Source organism: Bos grunniens, chromosome 11 (assembly GCF_055505025.1).
Source record: "Bos grunniens cultivar Pamir isolate PY7600 chromosome 11, Bosgru_T2T1.0, whole genome shotgun sequence".
In the NCBI taxonomy this organism is placed as follows: domain Eukaryota; kingdom Metazoa; phylum Chordata; class Mammalia; order Artiodactyla; family Bovidae; genus Bos; species Bos grunniens.
Genome location: NC_141175.1, coordinates 38,558,797 through 38,582,691, shown reverse-complemented (window position 1 = coordinate 38,582,691; position 23,895 = coordinate 38,558,797). Strand labels below are relative to the sequence as shown.

Genomic DNA, 23,895 nt, shown 5'->3' with positions numbered 1-23,895 from the left:
TGGCTCCTGGGAATCAAGTCAACACCACCAAGAGAGCACAGGCTGTCTTTTAAGTATTTACTTTAAAACTATTTTGGCATGAAGAGTGCACTGCCTGAGTGCAGGTTAGATTCTGTGACATCCTACGGCCTACTAGCTGGCATTTGAAGTACCTCATCAGAAACCTGCCCTTCACAGGGAGTTGCTGAAGCCCTTTATATAATTTATCAGTGAAATGAGTGATGTGGAAGCACATGGGTGACCAGAAAGACCCTGCTCTCCTCTGCCCTCTGTCTGGTCAGATTATAGACATGCCGCCAGCCTGATGACTGCCGTCCTGGCAACCTGGCTCTTCTGGTCCTGCACACCCCTTTCCCAGAGATTGGCGATGGGAGCTCCCCTCAGAGTGAATCTTTCAAGCAGATGCTCATTGGAAGATCCGAAGACAGAGTGGGGCACTGCAGAGCTCAGGTTCTGCAGGGAAAGGAAATCATTTTCCTTCTATCCTTCTGGGTTCTTGAAATATAAGACAGATTAACAAGAGGAGAATAATCAAAAACTGATTAGCATGTATCATCCCTCCTGTATTCATGGAGATACCCAGGGAAAACTGAGTAACTCCCTGAGGTGGCTTAGAATCCAGGCTGAAATACCACTTAATTGAAAGGGGAGAGTGAATGGTGATCAGGAAAGATGAATGGGACCTTGGAATGGATGGGGGTGGTGGGGGGTGGGGAGTATGGCCTTTTGTGACAAAGCGTGTGGGTGTGTTCTCTCCTCTCCTGTGACAAGTCAGTCAGTTTGATCAAACTGCCAGGGAGGGCATTTATGGAGACTGAGTTCCTTTCAGAGGATCTCTTTAGGTAGAAAAGGGGAGTTAGAGACAGCCCTTCCCTGTATTTGCTATTTTTCAAGTTCCTACAACTGAAAATAATCAACATACCAACGTGGTCTATTTGGGGTAGCATGCCCTGAGCTCCTATATGCCTATATTGGGGTGGGCATATTCTGCTACCCTTAAGTCCCACAACTTTTGTGTCCGTTGGCCAAGTATGTTTTTATGCACTTGTCAGGCTTTGGTAAAAGGTTTGTCTCCCTAGTTCCAGACTCCCTGACAGTGGAGGAGCAATGAGTAGAGTCCCACTTGCCTCTTACAGCTGCTGAGGTGGATATTTCCCATTGACCCCTATTCTTGTGGAATGACCACATTCCCTTCAGGCTGAACTGAGAGATGGAGGAAGAGAATGTTCTGAGGACATTCACTGAGCCCTGAATTCGGCTGTGGCCCCTGGACTTTTTCAAGAATGAAGGCATTATATCCCCTTTTTGCTCTGGCATTTTGTTTCAAACATCTGTGAAAGAGAGTCCTAACTGATCAGCTCTTCCCCAACAGGACACACAGTGAGCCTGTAACAACATGGCACCCAGTCAGTCATCCCTGCACGAAGAGAAGTCCAACACACATGTAAACGCTTTGAATTCATTCCACTTTATTCTGGGATGGATACTAGAGACCACAACTCACAAACATACCAGTGAACATTGAAAACTAAGGCCATTCTGTGAGTTATTTTTAAAACCTAGTGTTTTGCACATAATGATCTTTTTTAAAAAGTGAATTACCAAAACCAAGATTTCTCTTCTGAAATAAGAATATAAGGTTGGCACAAGACAACTTTAGGGCCATATCTAATCTGAAGCTCATCATGTGACAAGAGCATCTTTGTTCTCTACAACATAAATCACAGCCCTGAGGCAACCGCTGCCCTCAGCATCAAGTTCTCTTTTCCAGATGTCATCATAAAGTAGTACTGCCCACAGGGACCAGTGTTCTATAAACCATGTTTCTCCCAGTGAATAGCAGAGAGACTTTTACCTAAGAGACACACTGCAGGATTCTTGGAACAGGAAAAAGAAAGGGACCTGTAACTAAGGCACTGAAAGCACATTATTTATATAAAGAAATGTAAACAATTTAATACCAACAGGCTCCCTCCATTAGTCTCTGTTATAAAAGTGCACAAGGGCAGCACGGCCAGGCGCTTGAAGTCCGGGTGAGATGGGAACGTCTCCCTGGAGTCTCGGCTGCCGACGGTCAACAACGTCTGACCTGGGGCTGTGGACGTAACTCATTTCAAAGTGACTCAAGAGGAAGCTGTGTTTTAGTAGCATGACAAACAAGGAGAGGATTTTACGAAGAGCTTTAAATTATGGGCTCTGACGTTTATTTTTCTTTCGGTCTTCCACCATGTTCTTCCCCTGAATTTTACAATTCCTTTGGCTTGTTTCATCAGAGAGGCCTGGTGGGAAAACTTGCAGCCTCATCAGTGCCCTTCCTTGTAGGTTCCTATTTTAAGTGTAATAAACCACACTCGCTGTATTGAAAACGTTTCCGAATGGGAACGATGTGACAAGTGGACACACAGCACTGTAAATATTTCAAACTCCACTGAGTTTACTTTTGATGGACTGAAAGGGCTTTAAGATGAAGGCGAGGGCCCATATGCAGCCAGACAAGGGGCTGCTGAGTCCAGAATGAGGGTGGCAGGTGGGGAGGGGCTCCTTCCTGGGCCAAGCAGGACCGAAGCTGCATTAACCTCTACTTGACACTACTACTAATCTCTACTTGCTATCCGTTTTAGAGTCCAAACCATGGACCATATATTTCTTTAAAGAAGAGAAGAAAAAGTTGGGTAGGAAAACAAATAATTACAATTTTAAAAGAAGCCTTATTGCAACCCCCTCCCCGCCCCCCCTAAAAAACACAAACAAAACACACCCTCCCAAACACACAGAAAAAACACCCCAAAAGGCAACTTTTTTCTTTTTAAAGTTACCATTTCTAAGTCTTAGAGCAAGTACAATGTCTCAGTTTCTGGGCTTATGAGTTCTGGGCACTAAAAAAGGAGCTTGCATTTTATCATAAAATATGTTTGTATTTTTTTTAAGACCAAAAGAAATCATGTTTTAAAAAGGAAGAGTTCCCCCTTTACAGGTCTCAGAGGGTTAAAGAGGACCTGCCATTAAAGCCAGAGGAGCCATGAGAAGCTTGGAGGAAGGGTTAACCGCCTACATTACAAACACCTGTAGGGTAGAAAGTGCGGCCTCTCTCTCTCACCCAGGACAAAGGCAATCCTGATTGCTAAACTATTTCTAGTTTCCAAATATAGCCAGAAGAAGTCTGAGAAAGACCTAAATTAAAAACTTCTTTTACTGGGGGTTGGGAGAGAAGGTTTAAAAAACTAACCACCTTAAAAACCACTGAAGAGCTGGGTCTGGAGCAGATGTGGGTAGTAACAAATCAGAAGCCCCAGCAGTAGGGAAAACAGCCTTGGGGGAGGAGTTAAATAGGCTGGGCCTTCCTTAGAGGCACAAGTTAGAACTCTCCAAGTGAGGGTGGTGTGCTGACAGAGGGCTGCTCAACCAGGACCTTCCGGAAGAGTCTGCCTGGTAAGTCCAGCTCACAGCGTGCTTGCCTTTCCTGGCGATGCCTGTGTCTGCTGTTCACTGGATGGAAATCACCGTCCAGCAAAATAAGACGTCATTAAGGAGAAAGCACTTGTGCCAAGAGTATACCAAGCTAGAAAGAGTGTTTGAGGCTGGTTCAGCACAAGACTTTTAATTGCCCCATCTTTTCTGCTACTCTGACCAGCATTCCCATTAGGACAAAATAAATAAATAAAATTTAAAAAGTAATTGCAAGGCTCCAGTGGAGTGGAAACCTCGACCACATGCTTTTTTTTTTTTTCTTTTGCCTCAGAAGGAGATTGGTACTGTTGGCTTGCTGGATTTTCCACTGACTCCAAACGACAGGAATATTTAGGAGAACAATTGGTTAAAAGTGGGCTTAAATTTTACTAGTGAAAGAAGAAGCCTGAGACTAAAAAAGAGATCCCTATCATTAAGAAAGGATTCATTTTTGTGACCATTTTGATTTTAATAAAATTTGTCAAGGCTACAAGGGTTGAATAATTTAGGTTAAACCATTACGGCCCTGTCTGCAAGTGTTTTTGTTTTTTTAGTGGCAGAGGTTAGACACATATGCACATGTAGAAAATACAATAACCTTCCTTTTTGTGGCAGGTTTTAAAGAAATATTTCAACCGAGACACAACTTCAAAAGTGAGTTTCTGACGGCAATACCAGACTGTTCTCAAAAAGGTAAGTGACTTTGATGTATACCATTGTTAATGCAGAAAAGCGACACCTGCCAACAAGCTGTAATGAAACAAGTGCTAAATATGCAAAGGTACACAGAAGTGAAGAACTAAATTGTTTGAAGTCCGAGCTTTAAAAATTTAAACTAAGGGTTCTGAGTGGAGAGCCTGTGGTTGCTCCCTGAGACTCGTCTAGGTCTTATTTTCTGCGTGAGAAAAGGGCACCGGTGGTTTTCTGATGTCTCGGTCAGTGCAAGGCTAAATGCTAAGGTTTCATGAATAATGAAGGGCTTCCTATCAAAATGTTTGTTCGGCTTAAGGAGAAGGGGTTTCTGTCTTCTGGTCTTAAGGAAGGATGCGAGGGTTTGATTGGCATAGAAAGGGGTGCAGGGACAGCGCCGAGAGCGAGCTGGGAGGAAGGCCCCTCACCCCACAGTCAAGTGCCAGCACTGGATCTGGGCTGGTGCTCAGGAGCGTCAGCTCTGCCTCTGGGGAATCTGTCAGGAAGCAGGACGACCTGTGAGATCTGTGTGTACCTTGACTGCTAACAGCCTGATGATTGTTTACTAATACTCTGGCCTGCGATAATTTTGCCGCCATCGCTCCCTGCTACACAGTGTTGAAATTACATTCAGAGATTTAAAAAGAAAAAAAAAAAATCGTGTGTGTAGCAATATTGTTCCACAAAACTAAGTGCAAAATATCTTTAACAAATAATGACGGTTGTAAGAAATATTTGACACAGTCATGCAAAAATGCATCTCCATTTACAAAGGCTTAGAACATTTCCGAAATACGCCCTAGGCTTTTCCGCCCTGAACCTTAAACATCTTACTCATTTTTCTTTGCGTTTAAATGTGGCTGTTTGTGTAAGAGGCGGTAACATGCAAGTTCGAGGATCTCCAGTCCACCAAATATTCTCTCCTGCAGCACGAAGATGACAATGATGATGATAAAATACCACCGGACAAGACTGTACAGGTAGATGAACAGGCACATTGTGGGGCTGAACAGGGTCCAGTAGAGGATGGAGAGAAATTTGACCACCATGACCCTGAGCTCTGACTTGCAAGGAGGAACGACCGTCTGCCCCGTGAAGGAAAAATTCTTCTCCCCTTGATAGAAGGAGCGCAGCCTCTCTTCTTTCTCCTCCCACCGCTTGTGGCACCAGAGCTGGAGGTCCTCCTTCGACTCGGGGAGGGTGTTCACGGGGTACCGGTGGACGTGGAAGTGGATCTCCTTGGGAAAGTCCCCGAGGAGGAGGTGCTTCTCCGTCTGGGGAATGTTGTGAGGGTACGCCACCGTGATGTCATGGACGGCATCAAGGTTCTTACCTAGGTTTTGGAAAAGATAAAAATACAGATGGAGTAAAGATCCATCTGGACAACAATGCTGATTCACACTGAAAGCAGGGGAAAAAAAATCAGTACAGAGTGAACCAAGATGAACAAACAAGGGCTATAAATACCTGTGTTCCTGGGCTCTTGCGTCAATATTTACCAGTCACTTAGTTTTTTATCTGCTTGTTAATTACCACAAAGACCTTTAGAAAGAAATTATCTTTGTTCCTAGAAATAGGAATCTGCCATTCAAGAATTAAATAAATAAGCACCTTAAATTAGATTTGAGATAGGAATTAAAGAACACAGCTCTTCTCCACCAACAGGATTCACTGTTTAGAGATCTCCTATCAATAGACATCCTCTCTCCAAATAAAAAACTTTCTTACTTTTGACCCAACATCACTACAAAGGCTATTGGAAAGAAAAACTCCGTGTCAGAGTTGATACAGTGGTCAGACACACCTGAAAACTTCCATGATTTTGTGAAGTCGAATTCAGAGACTGAATGAGACCCTGATTTAGTATGCCATCATCCTTAAAAATTTCATTGTTTAGATACTGCGCGGTTAAGTGTTTTCAGCAAAGTCATATGCCAGGTGTTGGAGATGGAGAAGTGAACCAAAAAATGCCAATCCCTAATTTCACTCCAGAGCTCACAGCAGAATCAGGGAGACGGGCAAGCAGAGTCTCCTAAAGGGGAGCCATGGCAGGTGAACCTCCCAGCAGAGAGCACTGGAGGGCTGAAGGCACTAAACCAGGCTGGAGGCATTCAGTGAAGGCCCTCACTGTCAACACTGAGAATGAGAACTCAAGCCTGTAGGTGACAGAGAAGCACCTTAAGTGGTAGAGAACCTCTTAAGGATTTTAAATAGACAAGGAACCAGAATGTTTCATCTGAGCAGGGGTTAGCTTGAGAGCAGTAACAAGAATAGTTTGGAGAGGACCAGGGGCTAGCTTGAGAGCAGTAACAAGAATAGTTTGGAGAGGACCAGGGGCAAAGAGGTTGGAAGAGTAGTTTGGTCATCACAAGGCAAGAAATGAAGAGGAGGTAGGGACTAAAGGAAGTGGCGTGTTAAAACAAATCACAAGGAAGGACTGACCTGACAGAGTGCTCAACTGGAGGGGGTGGAATGAGCCCAGGTTTATTTCTGTTTGGGGTTCTTGAATGGACTGAGGGAAGAGGGAATCTCTGAGATTAGAAATGTGACCAGAGTGCCATCTTTAAAGAATCAAGAGGATCACCCATGGAATCCTGTAAGAGGCCCAGGAAGGTTAAGTTTTTGGCCCAAGGACACACAGCGTGTTGATGCATAATCTCTGAATGTTGCTTTCTTCCGTACCAAGTTATCTTCAGTGACAGACTTTTGATGTGAACTCTTGATTCATCACAGGACTCTATGATGTAGGCAAAATTAACCTGTGGTGGAAATCAGAACCGTAGTTGCCTGTGGGGGTGGGGACTGGTGGGAAGGGAGCATGAGGAAATTCTCGGGGGCGGGGGCAGAGACATTCTGTATCTTGATTAAGAGTTTGGATTCCATGAAATGGTACATTTAAGATCTGTGCAGTTTCACTCACTCCAAATTTTACCTCAGTCTTAAGAACAACAAAGATATGAAGCAAATTCCCCACCATAATATCACCATGTTTCCCCTTCCTCCTGAACCATTAGGTTGTGCTCAATTTCTCTGTAATGTTGGCAGTCAGTCTCCTCTCCTCTGTGATTTACTTTAGGGAAAGGACTAGGTTTCAATCTGGTTTCAGAACTATCTTATAAAATACTCAGCCCTTAAGAGCTATGTCATAAGAAATGAGAATACCCGTATCAACAAGGTTTACACTCAGAACTGGAGGGAAGTCCTTTCGGGACGCTGTGCGCTGTTTACCTGGCGGCAGAGGAGGCAATGAAAGGTTGGTGGAGGCAACTCCAGTGCACTCATACCTGGTGGCCTGGGAGAAAAAAGGCCAGGCCTGTTCGGCTTCAGAGGAGGGAAACGGGTCCTGTGGTGAGGAACCACAGGAAGATGGTTTTTAACGGCTGTCAAGAGGTGATGTGTCCACTGTTTGAGAAAAGGCTGGTTGACTCCCACCTAGTGGGCTGTAGCAGGAACCTATCCACAGGAAGGAAGGCTGTCTGGTCAAGCACCCAAAGACCAATTCTCAATGGTACAGTGAGCACGATACATCCACCAAGATGGTAATATGTCTTACCTGTTAACCTCACCTGCATTACAAATTGATCAACCTTTTGTCAATTCAACATTAATCATGATTACCCTGCTCTGTATTGATCAAACTTTTCCTTGACAAGTGAGTTTAATGTTTTAGTGCCTCCTCTACCTGCAGACCTCAGAGCCTGTTCATCGATGCCCACCAACCAGAACCATACTCCATAATCCAATTTATTAACACAAATTGGTAGCAAAGTATATAGAATACATACTATATAGTAGTAAGAAACTGAAGATGCCCCTTTCTGCATTCCTCTTAGCAATCTGTAAGGTAGGAGGTGTGTGTGTACATGCAGACAAGTGTCTGCTCAAAATACAGCAAGTTTGGGGACAGAGATGGTACCATTTACAGAAATGTTCTGTGAAAAAATTTCTAGATTTATTGTAGTGCAGAGCACGAGGGCTGTGGAGGCAGACTGCTTGGGTTCAAATCCTAGCTCTGCTTCATAGTAAGTGAATGAATTCATCTCTGTGGCTTATTTATTAGTTCCTAGATCTATAAATTACCTCATAGGGTTGTTGTGAGGAATAAATGAGATAAGTAAAAACACAAAACAGGATCTGATATGTAGTAAGCGCTCAACAAATGTTAGCTGCTGTGGCTGTTACTGAATCATATCGTTAGCATGTTGGGCTCTAATGTGAATTTAGCTTTGAGTAAAAAGCAGAGACATTACTTTGTCAACAAAGGTCCATCTAGTCAAGGCTATGGTTTTTCCAGTGGTCAGGTATGGATGTGAGAGTTGGACTATAAAGAAAGCTGAGCTCTGAAGAATTGATGCTTTTGAACTGTGGTATTGGAGAAGACTCTTGAGAGTCCTTTGGACAGCAAGGAGATCCAACCAGTCCATCCTAAAGGAAATCAGTCTTGGGTGTTTATTGGAAGGACTGATATTGAAGCTGAAACTCCAATACTTTGGCCACCTGATGCGAAGAGCTGACTCATTTGAAAAGACCCTGATGGTGGGAAAGATTGAGGGCAGGAGAAGGGGACGACAGAGGATGAGATGGTTGGATGGCATCACCGACTCAATGAACATGAGTTTGGGCAAGCTCCGGGAGTTGGTGATGGACAGGGAGGCCTGGCGTGCTGCGGTTCATGGGGTCGCAAAGAGCTGGACACGACTGAGGGACTGAACTGAACTGAGTCCACAGATGCCAGCATGGATAGTGGGGGAAATACTGCATTCAAGCATCTTCTTTAAACCGCTGTCCAGGGCACTGCTCTTCTGGGCCCTGAAGACACCAATTACAGACCGCATGTCTTCCACATAAGACAAATGTTCAAACTATTATTTCACAAAGTGGCCAAGGACACTGCTCTGCCTCAAATATTTCAGACTCTTTCCCTGAAATATTTTATCTCAGCTTTATTCAATGACCAGCTCAAATTCTAAGGGTTCTAAGAAGAGTTTCCGTATGTATTCAGGCCAAGTGGTCTTGCCTGCAGTGAGTGCTTAAGACATATGTTTTGATGTGCTCATTTGGGCATTCACCCGCCATCCTGCAGGACAGTATGAGAAGCTCACGAGAACCCAGTGTCCCAGGAAAACAAGAATCTTAAGGGCAGGACCATGTCTTTGACTCCTTAGAACCTTAGTAACTAACATACTGCCCTGCACTTAAAAAAACACATATTTTACCAATATCTATAGTCTATCTATCTTCTCATCTAAAGATATAGGAGGGAATTATCATGCCTTCTGCATGAGGCTGTGTAAACAATTCAGTGAACTTTTATACACAAGGCTCTTTGCATAAGACTGGCACATGGGAAGTTCTTAAATGTTAGCATCCACTACAACTTCTATATTCAGTTAATGAGACTAACTTCCTCCACTGGATCTTTTTGCAACTTGGTTCTGTGAATTCTTGGTTCTGAAAGAATTACAACAATCTTGGATGAGGGTGTTGGGAGATCACCTTACAAAAAGGCAATATTCCAGAAGTTTCTATAAGTTGCTTGTTTGGAATTTAGAGCTGTGGAATGATAGAACTCAACATTATTAAAATAGTATTATAATAGTATTTAAATGCTATTTATATTTAATAGTATTTAAAATACTACTAAGATATTATTTTAATTATGTTGAGTTCTATCAACATAATACTGCTAAGAAAAGAGATTACTTTTCACACCATTTGTTCAAGACCTCCTGCCCTGGGGCCTCTAGCCCAGGGGAGTCCTTACTACCAGACAAGGCATCTTCCTCCCAGGGGCGGGCAGGCTTGCAGAGCTTGGTTCGTATATAAGTGATAATAATGAAATGGATAGTCAAAAGTTGAGATGTGCCTTTATTTCATTTACCAATTTATAATAGCTAAAATAATGCATAATAGATTGAGATAAGTTCCTGCAATGACAAAGAAGTTACACTACCTTTAAATTTTCTGGTATGAGAACAAGAGACTTTTTAGTATGTGAATCATGATGGTTGGTTGCCATCAGTAAAAGCCATTTTTAGAAGACTATTGCTTTTTAGACAGTTTAAATTAAAAATCTAGATGCTCCATCTGGGCTAGATGCTCTCTGCCTACATGGGGCTTAGAAAATGGATCTGCTCTGTTTCTGATGCTGTGTCTACTGGACAGTTTCATACTTCAGTATAATTTTGAAAAGCAACCATTCTGTTTGAAGAACAACACTCAGCTGGGTCCAGAGATGTTTGTTCTCTAGAACACAAAAAGCACTTGCTTGATATTCCAAGTCTTAATTTTTAGTCTCAGACTGAGACTGGGGGAATTCTTAATACTTCAGTTGTGTTTAACCAATAGAAGTTTAAAAGGCATGCCTGGACTTCACGAGTGTCCTATGCAGAAGAGCGGTTCTCCCCGAATAGCAAGGGAGCCGATGATTATCCGCAGAGCTCTACTCACCAGGAATGGGGGAGGGCCAAGTCTTTACACATCTGTATGTTTAAAATGAAAGAGCCAAGAGAAGAAATCCCATTTTGCCCAGATTCAATTATATAGTTCAGTGGCAGAACAATAGAAATGTTATTTTTATTTCTATTTTAATCCAAAGTGATCTTTAATGGGGCTTCTCCTATAGCTCAGCTGGTAAAGAATCTGCCTGCAATGCAGATGACCCCGATTCAATTTCTGGGTCAGGAAGACCCGCTGGAGAAGGGATAGGCTACCCACTCCAGTATTCTTGGGCTTCCCTGGTGGCTCAGATGGTAAAGAATCTGCCAGCAGTGCGGGAGACCTGGGTTCGATCCCTGGGTTGTGAAGATCCCCTGAAGAAGGGCTGCTGCTGCAGCTGCTAAGTCGCTTCAGTTGTGTCCGACTCTGTTCGACCCCAGAGACGGCAGCCCACCAGGCTCCCCCGTCCCTGGGATTCTCCAGGCAAGAACACTGGAGTGGGTTGCCATTTCCTTCTCCAATGCATGAAAGTGAAAAGTGAAAAGGGAAGTGTCTGACTCCTAGCGACCCCATGGACTACAGCCTAACGGGCTCCTCCGTCCATGGGATTTTCCAGGCAAGAGTACTGAAGTGGGGTGCCATTGCCTTCTCTGCTGGAGAAGGGAAAGGCTACTTATTTCAGTTTTCTGTCCTGGAGAATTCCATGGACTGGATAGTCATGGGGTCACAAAGAGTTGGACAACTTTAATGAAGTTGATAACAACTGAAGTGTTTTTTCTTTCCCTATACCATAATCAAATGTATACAAAATATACAAAAATTTAGAATTTAATTTTAATGCCTGCTTTTAAAAAATTATACACACACTTTCTATTAGATCTAGATCCATAAATCTACCTATATGTATTGGAGAGTTTTCAATAAAGCAGCTTGTCGTCTAAGATGCGTTTGTGTTAAAATGCTGAGGTCACTGGTTTTGTGCACTACTTTATTAGATTGAAAAAAAAACAGGATAAAAGTGGGAGTTAGTAACTAAGCAGTCATTCACTGTGCCACTTTGATACTGAATAGTACATGGCTAAAAATAAGCATGACAGACTGACACTAGTCAGTACACTTTGAAGAACAGCTTTGAATGGACAGATTTGGATATATTTAGACAAAAAATACCAATAAAGAAGAAATCTTTCAGCTTCAAAATAATGGGGCATGCATGAATCACTTAAAACCAACTAGTATTAAGGCTCAAACAGTAGCATTTTGTTAGAGAAAACATTACTGTTCCCTCCTAGGAACATTATTCATTTTTCCTTGTACAAATTGGATGCATATGGAACAAAAGGTGGTGTCAGGAGGCTTCCAGCCCTGCCTCTTATCAGCTCTATGACTTGGCAAGTTCACAAGAAGCCTCATCTGTAAATGCAAATGAAAACAGTAGCGACCCTCATAGGGTTTTGTGAAGATCAGTTGGGAACAAGACTGCAGGAGGCCTACAGAAGGGCTTGGCAGGTGTGTGCTCAAACTCTGTTATTGCTCCACGTGGGAAGATCACTGACAGCACCTGCTTGGTTTAGGCTGCTATCCATTACCTTCCATTTTCCTCTAGATTTCCTCTTTCTTTGGGAGACAGACAAGTCTCTTGTAGAGACACTGAGGTCTACTGTCTAATATTCTGTCCACTCCTCTCCCCGGTAGAGCAGTAAAGTCATTCAGGGGCTGACCTTGGCTCTCCAGGTAAGTCCAAGCATATCAAGCCAAGTGCATCAAGGTCCCAATTTATCTCCTGATACATTTTCTTTTCCAACCTAATAACTCATCTCTTGGACATTTTAAACTCAGCATAGAAACTGAATCCTCTGATGGCATTTAGAATTAGAAGCTGATGACATGTGCTCTAGGATCACTGGTCTCTTGTCCCAGGTTGCTGTTACAGTTTTTAATAAGCTGAAGTTAGTGTCTACTCTTTTTCTAAGAAAGAACCATTCTGCACTTAAAAAGCAACCTTCAGCTGAAAGATGACACTAAAAATGGTATCCCTGTGAATAATCATGCTTATCCAGGAATTCAGCTCTTACCTACAATTTTAGGGAGACATATTTTCACTTTCTTGTCCTAAATCTGTTGAACTTTTTGTTTTCTGTGTAAATGCATGAATCTGTTCAATTACAAATCTCTATCTTCTGACAGAACTTCAAAACAAGTTTTATTTTCTAGGTACAATGGGAACCTGTTGACATTTTCCATAATTCAACAATATTGGTGCATTAGAAGATCATTAAGGCGAGATATGAATAACAGTATAGCACTTGCTGAGGACAGACAGACGTACATACACTCATATGCACACATGTATATAAAACATGTGCCTCAAAAAAAGATTCAGAAACTTTCAAAAATGAGATCATACTGTATATACTGTTTTATAACTGTTACGTGTACTTTCCACTCATGCCACTATAATTTTCTAAAATATCATTTTATAGATGTGTATACAACATTAAAAATTACTTTATCAGATATTTGTTTTCACATAATATTAAACATCAATATTTAAACAGGTATCTTTGTAACTAATAATAAAGATTTTATACGGTAAATTCCAGTAATTTAACTTGCTGGATCAAAGAATATGAATAGGTTTTTCCCTCATATGGGAAACTGACCCCCAGAAAGGTCAGTTTAATAAAAACACACAAGAAATGTATGATGGTGCTTTCTTTTTCATGCTACTAATGCTTGCAATTGCTACTTTTAGAAAGTTGCCAAAATATGTCATTTTTGTTTTAATTTGTATGTCTTTGGTTAGATAAAACAACGTAACACTGGGTACATACTCTAGGGTTTTCCCTATAGGTTTTGGGATTCAGTGATTTGTTATCTTACGGATTTGTAAGACCTCTTTATACATGCTTTAAATCTTTTATACCAGTGTTGGTCATCTGACACTCGTGCTTCCCTGGTCACTGATGGGTTTATTTTGTTGCCGTCTATGAAATGTAGCTTTACGTCTTTTCTAGTCAATTCGCAAAACTTGTTCTCTACCATGGATTATTAATACTCTGTATCCTTTGTTGCAAACAGTTTTATAAATCCGTTATCTGTTGCTATTATTTATGGCATGCTTTCAATATGTGTGGGTGTCTGTGTCTATACAAGTTCATTATTTTTTCTGTTATAGCTTTTAGATTCCTATCTTTTGTCTTTCCGGCCCCTAGACTGTTTGTATACTTTGTAGTTTTCTACAAGATGAAAAAACATTTTTCATTTAATTTTATAACCCACCTTTACTTTCTTTCAAGACATTTGTTTTTCTAGCATCCTTTATTAAATAACTCTTTTTTCTACTATTTTGAAATACCACTTGGTCATATATTAGATTCTCAAATATACAGCTATCCAGTCTCCTTTCTCTCTTTTGCTCCAATGAGCTGTGTTTATTCCTTTCCTTAGTTACATAATATGTAATAAAGCAAATCTTTCTTTTTCACACTGTATTGGGCTCCTGCTAGCACCTATTTTGCAATATAAATTTAAGAGCAACCAGGTAAATAACCCTGCCAATTAAGGGGACTTAAGAGACAGGAGTGCAATCCTTGGGTTGGGAAGATCCCCTGGAGGAGGGCATGACAACCAACTCCAGTATTCTTTCCTGGAGAATCCCCATAGACAGAGGAGTCTGGTGGGCTACAGTCCATAGGGTCTCAAAGGGTTGGACACAACTGAAGCAAATTAACACACACAATTCTAACACAAAAAACCACCCCCCTCTCAACTTATCCTGAAATTGCATTTGCATTATATTTACATTATACTTTTGAAAGAAATGGTCTTTCTTTCAAAAGTGAGAGTTGGACTATAAAGAAAGCTGAGCGCTGCAGAATTGATGCTTTTGAGCTGTGGTGTTGGAGAAGACTCTTGAGAGTCCCTTGGACTGCAAGGAGATCCAACCAGTCCATCCTAAAGGAAATAAGTCCTGAATATTCATGGGAAGGACTGATGCTGAAACTGAAACCCCAGTACTTTGGCTACCTGATGTGAAGAACTGACTCATTGAAAAAGACCCTGATGCTGAGAAAGATTGAAGGCAGGAGGAGAAGGGGACGACAGAGGATGGGATGATTGGATGGTATCACTGACTCAATGGACATGAATTTGAGCAAGCTCTGGGAGTTGAAGGAAAGGGAAGCCTGGCCTGTTGCAGTCCATGGGGTTGCAAAGAGTTGAACATGACTGAGCAACTGAACTGAACTTTAAAAGAACTGATGCTTTTATATTGTTTTTTCAAGAAAAATGTATTTCCATTGTCTTAAATCTTAGTTTATCTTCCAACACGACTTCAGGTTTCTTAACAAAACTTTTGTGACTTTCTTTAAAATTTATTCCTAAATAATTTCATAATTCTTTGGACTACTGTGGATGGGATATATGTTCCTACTTCATGCTTTTAGGCAATCACTGCTTGTTGTTCAGTCATTAAGTCCTGTCCGACTCTTTGTGACCCCAAGGACTGTAGCAAGCTGAACTTCTGTGTCCTTCACTATCTCCCGGAGTTTGCTCAAACTCATGTCCATTGAGTGGGTTACTCTCTCTAACCATCTCATCCTCTACTGCCCCCTCCTCCTGCCCTCAGTCTTTCCCAGCATCAGGTTCTTTTCCAATGAGTTGGCTCTTCACATCAGGTGGCCAAAGTATTGGAGTTTCAGTTTCAGCATCAGTCCTTCCAAAGAATATTCAGGGTTGACTTCCTGTAGGATTGACTGGTTGGATCTCCTTGCAGTCCAGGTGACTCTCAAGATCTTTTCCAGCACCACAGTTCAAAAGCATCAATTCTTCGGTGCTCAGCTTTCTTTACAGTCCAACTCTCACATCCATGCATGACTGCTGGAAAAACCGTAGCTCTGACTATATGGACCTTGTCAGCAGAGTGATGTCTCTGCTTTTTAATATATGTTGTCTAAGTTTGTCATAGCTTACTTTCCAAGGAACAAGCATCTTTTAATTTCATGGCAGTCGTCACAGTCTGCAGTGGTTTTAGAGGTCAAGAAAATAAAATCTGTCACTATTTCCACATTTTCTCCTTCTATGTGGTGGGACCGGATGCCATGATCTTAAGATTTCTGAATGCTGAGTTTTAAGCCAGCTTTCTCACTCTCCTCTTTAACCCTCATCAAGAGGCTCTTAAGTTCCTCTTCACTTTCTGCTATCACAGTGGTATCATCTGTATATCTGAGATTGTTGCTATTTCTCCTGGCAATCTTGATTCCAGCCTGTGATACATCTAGCCGGACATGTCACATGATGTACTCTCCACAGAAGTTAAATAAGCAGGGTGACAACAAACAGCCTTGTCATACTCCTTTTCCAATTTTGAATCAGTTTTTTGTTTCCATGTCTGGTTCCAACTGTTGCTTCTTGACCTGCACACAGGCTCCTCAGGAGGCAGGTGAGACGGTCTGGTATTCCCATCTCTTTAAGAATTTCCCACAGATTGTTGTGTTCCACACAGTTCAAGGCTTTAGTCAATGAAGCAGATGTTTTTCTGGAATTCTCTTGCCTTTTTTTTTTTTTTATGATCGAGCGGATGCTGGCAATTTGATCTCTGGTTCCTCTGCCTTTTCTAAATCCAGCTTGTACATCATGAAGTTCTCGGTTCACGCACTTCTTTGGCATTGCCTTTCTTTGGGATTGGAATGAAAACTGACCTTTTCCAGTCCTGCAGCCACTGCTGAGTTTTCCAAATTTGCTGGCATATTGAGTGCAGCAGTTTAACAGCATCATCTTTTAGGATTTGAAATAGCTCAGCTGGAATTCCATCACTTCTACTTACATTGCTTACAGTAATGCTTCCTAAGGCCCACTTGATTTCACACTTCAGGATGTCTGGCTCTAGGTGAGCGACCACACCATCATGGTTATATTGGTTCCTGAGATGCTTTTTGTATAGTTCTGTGTATTCTTGCCACCTCTTCTTAAATCTCTTCTGCTTCTGTTAGGTCCTTGCCATTTCTGTCCTTTATTGTGCCCGTCCTTGTATGTAATGTTCCCTTGATATTTCCAATTTTCTTGAAGAGATTTCTAGTCTTTACCATTCTATTGTTTTTCTCTGTTTAGAATACAGAAAGTCAATTGTTTGTGTATATTTATCTTATTTGTAGCCATCTTAACATCATAAAATTAAGTCTAGTTGATTTTTACTAGACTCTGACTTTCTAGATTTTCTATCAGCAGCAAAAACATAGCTTTATGTTCAATTTTCTCATCTTTACGGTCTTTTCTCAGTGCTTTCACTAGCATTTGCTTAATAATAAAAAGCACAGATCTGACATTAACTAAAATGTGGGTTTAAATGCTTTAGCATATCAGATACTGTTGAGTTTTGGAAACATAGTACTACATTTAAATAACTTCTGTTTTTTAATAATTTTTATTATGAATGCTTTATCAAGAATGAAAAAGAGAATCAATGGGATATAGTTAAATTTTGAAAGCCTTCCCTAAACATTTTAGCATTCTAGCAAAATTCACCAAAAATAAATAGTCAAAGAATAAACAAATGCAAAAACTAGGTATTTGATGAATAAAAGATTAAACTCTATGAAGGAGATTAAGGGGGAAAGAGAGCATACGTATTTCAGATCACAGATAGCAAACGAAGCAAAATCACAAATACAGAAGAGATTAAAACAACTCTAACAATGTCAGTCTACACATGAGATAATATATTAATAAAAAAAACCACAGTAGCGGATCCATGTACATATATACTATACTTTGTGCTTCAAATCTGATTAGTGAAAATTTGTGTTTGGTTCAAAAATTGTAAAATATCATTAGTCAGTCTATTTTGAACAGAATGCAAGCTCTTCTTGCTATGTACTAAGGACAAAGAGCATGGGTGCTAATTTTACAGGCAGCCAATGTAGCTCATGCGCTGGGTCTCCTTAGCCCTCAGGATTTTAGTATAGAATTTACAGAGCAAACATAGACAGCGAGGGATAAAACCACACCGTGCTATGATGGGAAAAGGACGAGTTCTAGTTTCAAACTGTTTTCATTCCCAGGATCTACTAAGCATAACTGCTACTTACACTGGTGCATCTGTAGATTGTGTTTTTGATGACACAGACTTATTTTGCCTATTCTTTCAAAACTTCATACTCTTTGTTTTCATTATTCTTTAAAAAACAAAAAAACATGTGCTAGAATGTTTAGAGAAGGCATTCAAAATTCAATGCAAAAAAAAAACAAGAGCAATATAATTTATCATACTGTTGGATTCAACAAATTTGTTTAGATGTTCCAAAGCCCATGGACATGAATCAATACTGGATTAAAAGATCAGAAATGTTAGCATATGCATACTCTACTAATTTGCTAGTGTTTGAATTAAATGAGATCGGACACAACACATTATTATAGTCTCTGTGCTCTGAGGTTAGGATTGAAGATGCCTAATGATGCACTTGGACATTACTATGTATTATGTGTGTATGTGCTTAAGTCGCTCAGTTGTGTCTGACTCTTTGAGACTCCATGGACCATCAGACTCTTTTATCCATGTATTGAGTGCTTACTAAGTGCCAGGCATAACTGATTCAACAGTAGGACCAAAAGCTGTAGGCATTTGGGATATACTGGTGGACAAAAGGAAGACCCTTCCCTTGTGGCATTTATCAGGACAACACTTTTGTGGTGGTATCCCTCTTTAGCAGTTGTGGAAACTGAGGCACAAAGAAGTGTCACTTGTTGAAGATCAGTTAGTAGAAATCATTGTGGCTGATTACAAAGCCTTTCCACTATGCCGTTCTACCTTCTATGAACTGCACATTAAGAACAGTAGGTGCAGAACCAGACTGACCTGGTTTGTACCCAGGCACAGTCTTATTAGCCATGTGACCTTGAACAAGCTACTTAACCTCCCTGGGCCTCAGGCTCCTCACCTGCAATCTGGGAATAATGCTTCCTTGGAGGGCTCGAAGAAACAAAACATATCTGTCAGCCAGTCTGTAAAGGCAGTACTTAGTAAGGGCGTCAGTTCCACAAAAATGAAAGATCCTGGTGTTTTCCTCTAGTCTTGCACTGTATTATTCTCAAGTATATCATTCACATATTCTGATTAACAGTCTTGCTGTAGTTTTATACAAAGTATAAATGATTAGATCGTGTATACATTTCTGTTATATACTCCTCAGTTCAGTTCAATTCAGTCGCTCAGTCGTGTCCGACTCTGCGACTCCATGAATTGCAGCACGCCAGGCCTCCCTGTCCATCACCAACTCCCGGAGTTCACTCAAACTCACGTCCATCGAGTTGGTGATGCCATCCAGCCATCTCATCCTCTGTCGTCCCCTTCTCCTCCTGCCCCCAATCCCTCCCAGCATCAGAGTCTTTTCCAATGAGTCAACTCTTTGCATGAGGTGGCCAAAGTACTGGAGTTTCAGCTTTAGTATCATTCCTTCCAAAGAACACCCAGGATTGATCTCCTTTAGAATGGACTGGTTGGATCTCCTTGCAGGCCAAGGGACTCTCAAGAGTCTTCTCCAACACCACAGTTCAAAAGCATCAATTCTTCGGCACTCAGCTTTTTTGACAGTCCAACTCTCACATCCATACATGACCACTGGAAAAACCACAGCCTTGACTAGATGGACCTCTGTTGGCAAAGTAATGTCTCTGCTTTTCAATATGCTATATACGTTGGTCATAACTTTCCTTTCAAGGAGTGTCTTTTAATTTCATGGCTGCAGTCACCATCTGCAGTGATTTTAGAGCCCAAAAAATAAAGTCTGACACTGTTTCCACTGTTTCCCCATCTATTTCCCATGAAGGGATAGGACCAGATGCCATGATTTTGTTTTCTGAATGTTGAGCTTTAAGTCAAATTTTTCACTCTCCTCTTTCACTTTCATCAAGAGGCTCTTTAGTTCCTCTTCACTTTCTGCCATAAGGGTGGTGTCATCTGCATATATGAGGTTACTGATATTTCTCCCAGCGATCTTGATTCCAGCTTGTGCTTCTTCCAGCCCAGCGTTGCTCATGATGTACTCTGCATGTAAGTTAAATAAGCAGGGTGACAATATACAGCCTTGACATACTCCTTTTCCTATTTGGAACCAGTCTGTTGTTCCATGTCCAGTTCTAACTATATACTCCTGCTGCTGCTGCTAAGTCGCTTCAGTCGTGTCCGACTCTGTGCGACCCAGTGGACGGCAGCCCGCCAGGCTCCCCCGTCCCTGGGATTCTCCAGGCAAGAACATTGAAGTGGGTTGCCATTTTCTTCTCCAGTGCATGAAAGTGAAAGTGAAGTTGCTCAGTCGTGTCCGACCCTCAGCGACCCCATGGACTGCAGCCTTCCAGGCTCCTCCGTCCATGGGATTTTCCAGGCAAGAGCACTGGAGTGGGGTGCCATTGCCTTCTAGGACAAGCTTAATTGACTGGTTCACCAAACCACAAGCTAGACCCTACCATCCACTTTGTAGCAGTTACCTAAACCACAGTGGAGTGTGTAAATTATAATCTTATAAATCTAGAAAATTAATAGTAACAATACAGTTTAAACTAGTAAAAAGTATGGCCCCAAATCAAAGCCTAACACTACTACTCTACAGCTTTATTGTGTATGTGATTTTGCACATAACACAGAGTCTGCCGCAGTTTCATCCTTTTCTCCTTTGAGAGGGAAAGTTAATTTGGTTGGGGATGTGATCTTATTAGTGGGTAGAGACCAAGTTGGTTTCTTCAAAAATAGGTAGAAGGTAGAGTAGAAGTGAAGGTCTCTGCTGCAGGTGACACATTTTGTCCTTTCTGTGGCCCTGAGCTCTGCATTGGAAGCCACACTGATCGGTCTCAAGGTTAGGTTTATGCTACACCTCCTGCCTAGTCTTCTACGTAGATGACCCAAGAATTAAGTTACCTGCTTTCAGTCACTTGGAAATCAAAATTCCCAATCAGTAAACTTGACCTCCGCCTGACTGGGGATTGAGGATCTTACTACAAGGTTTTGCTGGTTTTTTTCCCCCCATCAACCAGGACAGATCCAAACATGGTTGCACACCTTCTACAGCGGGGGCTTAGCAATCCCAAAGTCCTTTTGGTTGATGGAAGGTGTGTGAGGTGGTATTTCTGAACAAGGTTATTCTGAAGGCCGGGTTTCCTACTTCTTCCCTCTTCCACAACCCATTAATATTCTGTTCTCCTAAATGACCAAATTAAATATTCTACTAGGGAACTTTATGGCTTTTGTACTCTTTTAGTAGGAATAGTCATCATTTATTCATTCTTTTTACTTTGTTTTAATGAGTCCTGTAAAGTGCAGTGGTGGTAGTAAAGAAATGGGTCAACACAGGAAATATCCAAAATTTCAAATGGTGAAGTCTCAAATGCAGGTCTTCACTTACGCAAAAGGGAAGACAGGATCATCTAATGGGACTGGGACTTCTCTTCCAATAAAATGATAAAGAACCAGACGGTGTGTAGCTCAGCTGAAGGATAAAAGTCTCAGGTTCTTCCAATGTGACAAAGGAACAATAGACTCTGTTCTTACGGCATTTATAGAGTATCTTCTGAAGTTCAAAATGAGAAAAAGAAAATGGACTTTGTGCAGTTCAGAAAGATGTGTTTTGAAGAACAGAGCAGACATACCGATAATATCATATACAATTGATACTTCTGACCAAAAGAGGTGACAATTTTCTCTTTTTCTTTTAGTACTTTTTTTTCCTTTTTGTACTTTTTCTCCCTCCTTCCCTCCCTCTCTTTCTTTTTTTCTGTGGATAAAGTTCAAAGACACATGCTAACATTACACCAAATTGAAAACGAATCCAAGTATTCTACACCTTTGTAAATGAGCAGAATCCATACATGTGGTTATCTACATTTATAGACTTAAAATTCCTGGTTTTCAATAGCTGTGGCCTGCTGTATCTTCTTCCAGGCAGGAAACTTATTTTCTTGCATCCTAAGAGTCAATTGCTGATACAGGGGAGGGCATGTTCTATATAACACTTGTTTTTTCAGCGTATTTTATTCCTAAGATGAGAAAGGATCAAGGATTCTTCTAAACATTTCTCAACCATCAACCAGAAGTTCCTCAGTGCTGACAAACTTCTCAAAACAATACTCCCCAAAGCATCAATGGAGACTGGGTGGTGGGGGAAGATATTAAGGTGAATTCATTTTCTAGTTAACTCTGTCAAATTTCCTCAGTCAGACCTCAAGCAGAGGTCAGTGCTGATGATCTAGCCCAACTGTTGACTAAACAGCTGCTTTATGTGAGCCAGAGAGGGGGAATCAGGATGGAAACACTGCAGTAAGTAAAGTATTAAAGAGCAGACGCTTTCTTTGAAGATATTCATTAGGAGACAGGAAGTAGAGAAAAGTGCTTCCATCCAGGGATCAACTCCTACGAATTGGCATAAAAAGTCATTTGGGTAATAACTCGACTTTCTGTTTAAATTCAAAAATGTAAGGAGAGTTAACATCTGGATGAATAGCTACTATGAAACTTGAGCTGTAAGAATAACAAAAAATTAGGGAAGTAAATCAGTATATGTAGTGGGTTGAATGGTCTTTTTCTGGTATCTCAGCTAGTAAACAATAAGCCAGCAATCCAGGAGACCCCTGTTCAATTCCTGGGTCAGGAAGCTCCCCTGGAGAAGGGATAGGCTACCCACTCCAGTATTCTTGGGCTTCCCTGGTGGCTCAGATGGTAAAGAATCTGCCTGCAATGTGGGAGACCTGAGTTTGACCCATGGGTTGGGAAATGCCCTGGAAGAAAGCATGACAACCCACTCCAGTATTCTTGCCTGGAGAAACCCTGTGGGCAAGAGGAGTCAGGCAGGCTACAGTCCATGGGATCTCAAAGAGTCAGACACCACTGAGCAACTTAAACACAGCACAGTGGGTTGAGTTTTCTCTTCCCCAAAATTTACTGTCCAGCAAAACTTCAGAATATGACTTTATTGGGAAATAGGTTCTCGCAGATGTAATTAAGGTTAAGGACTAAGATGAGGCCACAGTGGATTAAGGTGGACTTTAAATGCACCTTAAAAGATGTCCTTTTAAGACAGAACAGGGGATCGTGTAAAGATGCTGGGAGGACTAGAGTTATGTAGCCAAGCTAAGGAATGCCAGGAGCCAACAAGCTAGCGCAGGCTAGGAAAGATTCTCCCTTAGAGCTTTGGGCAAGGGTATGGCCTCTGCCAGTACCTAGATTTCAGACTTATCTTTTTTATTTTTAAGGCATCAAATATGTAGTGATTTTTTTAATGGCGGCCTAGGAAACTGATACAATATACATTAAGCAATATTGAATGTCAAGGATTGCTTCTTTTTTGAGGCTTTATTTTGGGAAAGGACATTTCTTCTAGAGATTTATTGTACTTTTGAGTTATAAAGTGGCATTTTGAGAATAAAGAGCAAGGTCACCTAACTGTCAAAGACAGCTGTACGGAAAATGAACACTTTGTTTCCTAAATTTATCTGAGGAAAGTAGCTACAGGTTCTTATGGAGAATGCAGAGCTACCATTTTATGGCAATTCCTACAGACTGCTGAGACTTGTTCCTTAGTTGAGAAAGAGAGGCTGTGCCAGTGGTTATTAGCCTTCAGTGGCCTAAGTCACCTGGGGAACTAGCTGAATATGAGGAGTCCTGGACCTCATTCCCAAGATGCTCATTTAACGTGTATGGGTGAAATCAAGGAATCTATGTTTTAATAGGCACTGCAGGAGATTCTGATCTGATGTAGAGGGTTGGAGGGCCACACTTTGGAAAACATAAGGATGGCTCTAAGCAGAGGAGTAAATGTAAATGCAAAAGTGTAACATTTCTATAGTGAAACATAGGAGAAAATCTTTGTGACCCTGATCAGGCAACAATTTCTTAGGTCACAGAGAGCAAAAATAAGAAAGGAAACAGTGGAGAAATTGTACTTCATCAAAATTAAACACCTTGACTCTCCATAAAACAATTTTAAGAAAATGAAAAGGTAAGCTGCATATTGGGAGAAAATAATTGCAAACCATATATATGATAAAGGACTTGAATCTAAAATATTGGGCTGGCCAAAAAGTTCATTTTGTTAGTGAATAAGATTGTTCAATAAAATTCTTGATGAAAATGAAAAAAAACTTATTTTTACTTACAACCTCATGGACGTTTTGGCCAACCCAATATTAAGAACTTTTACAACTCAGTAATAAGAAGACGGCTGGGTTTTCAAGAATACGTAAAAGAATGGAATTGGCATCACCAAAGAACGTATATGAAAGGCGAGTAAATCCAGGAAAAGATGCTTGATGTCTTTATTATTAGGGAAATAC

At 41.2% G+C, this 23,895-nt stretch overlaps 1 protein-coding gene and 1 long non-coding RNA gene across 10 annotated transcripts in view; one reads left to right on the top strand and one right to left on the bottom strand.

Moving 5' to 3' along the window:
* Window positions 1–23,895, bottom strand: part of LCLAT1 (lysocardiolipin acyltransferase 1) — a 286,102-nt gene that overhangs the window by 5,886 nt on the left and 256,321 nt on the right. For 6 of the 7 annotated variants that reach the window (XM_086323625.1, XM_086323626.1, XM_086323624.1 and 3 more), the window contains one exon: window positions 1,448–5,470. The exons of the other annotated variant lie outside the window; for it this stretch is intronic. In XM_086323625.1, coding sequence (XP_086179751.1) covers window positions 4,968–5,470 — 503 coding nt within the window. In that variant the 3' untranslated portion in view covers window positions 1,448–4,967. Of the gene's footprint in view, window positions 1–1,447; window positions 5,471–23,895 lie in introns of those variants that run through there. 7 annotated transcript variants of the gene reach the window in all.
* The window catches only part of LOC147362946 (uncharacterized), a 104,747-nt gene continuing 84,159 nt past the window's right edge, over window positions 3,308–23,895 (top strand). For all 3 annotated transcript variants that reach the window (XR_015135842.1, XR_015135843.1, XR_015135841.1), the window contains exons 1-2: window positions 3,308–3,429; window positions 4,063–4,140. This is a non-coding gene — a long non-coding RNA (uncharacterized LOC147362946). The remainder of the gene's footprint in view (window positions 3,430–4,062; window positions 4,141–23,895) is intronic.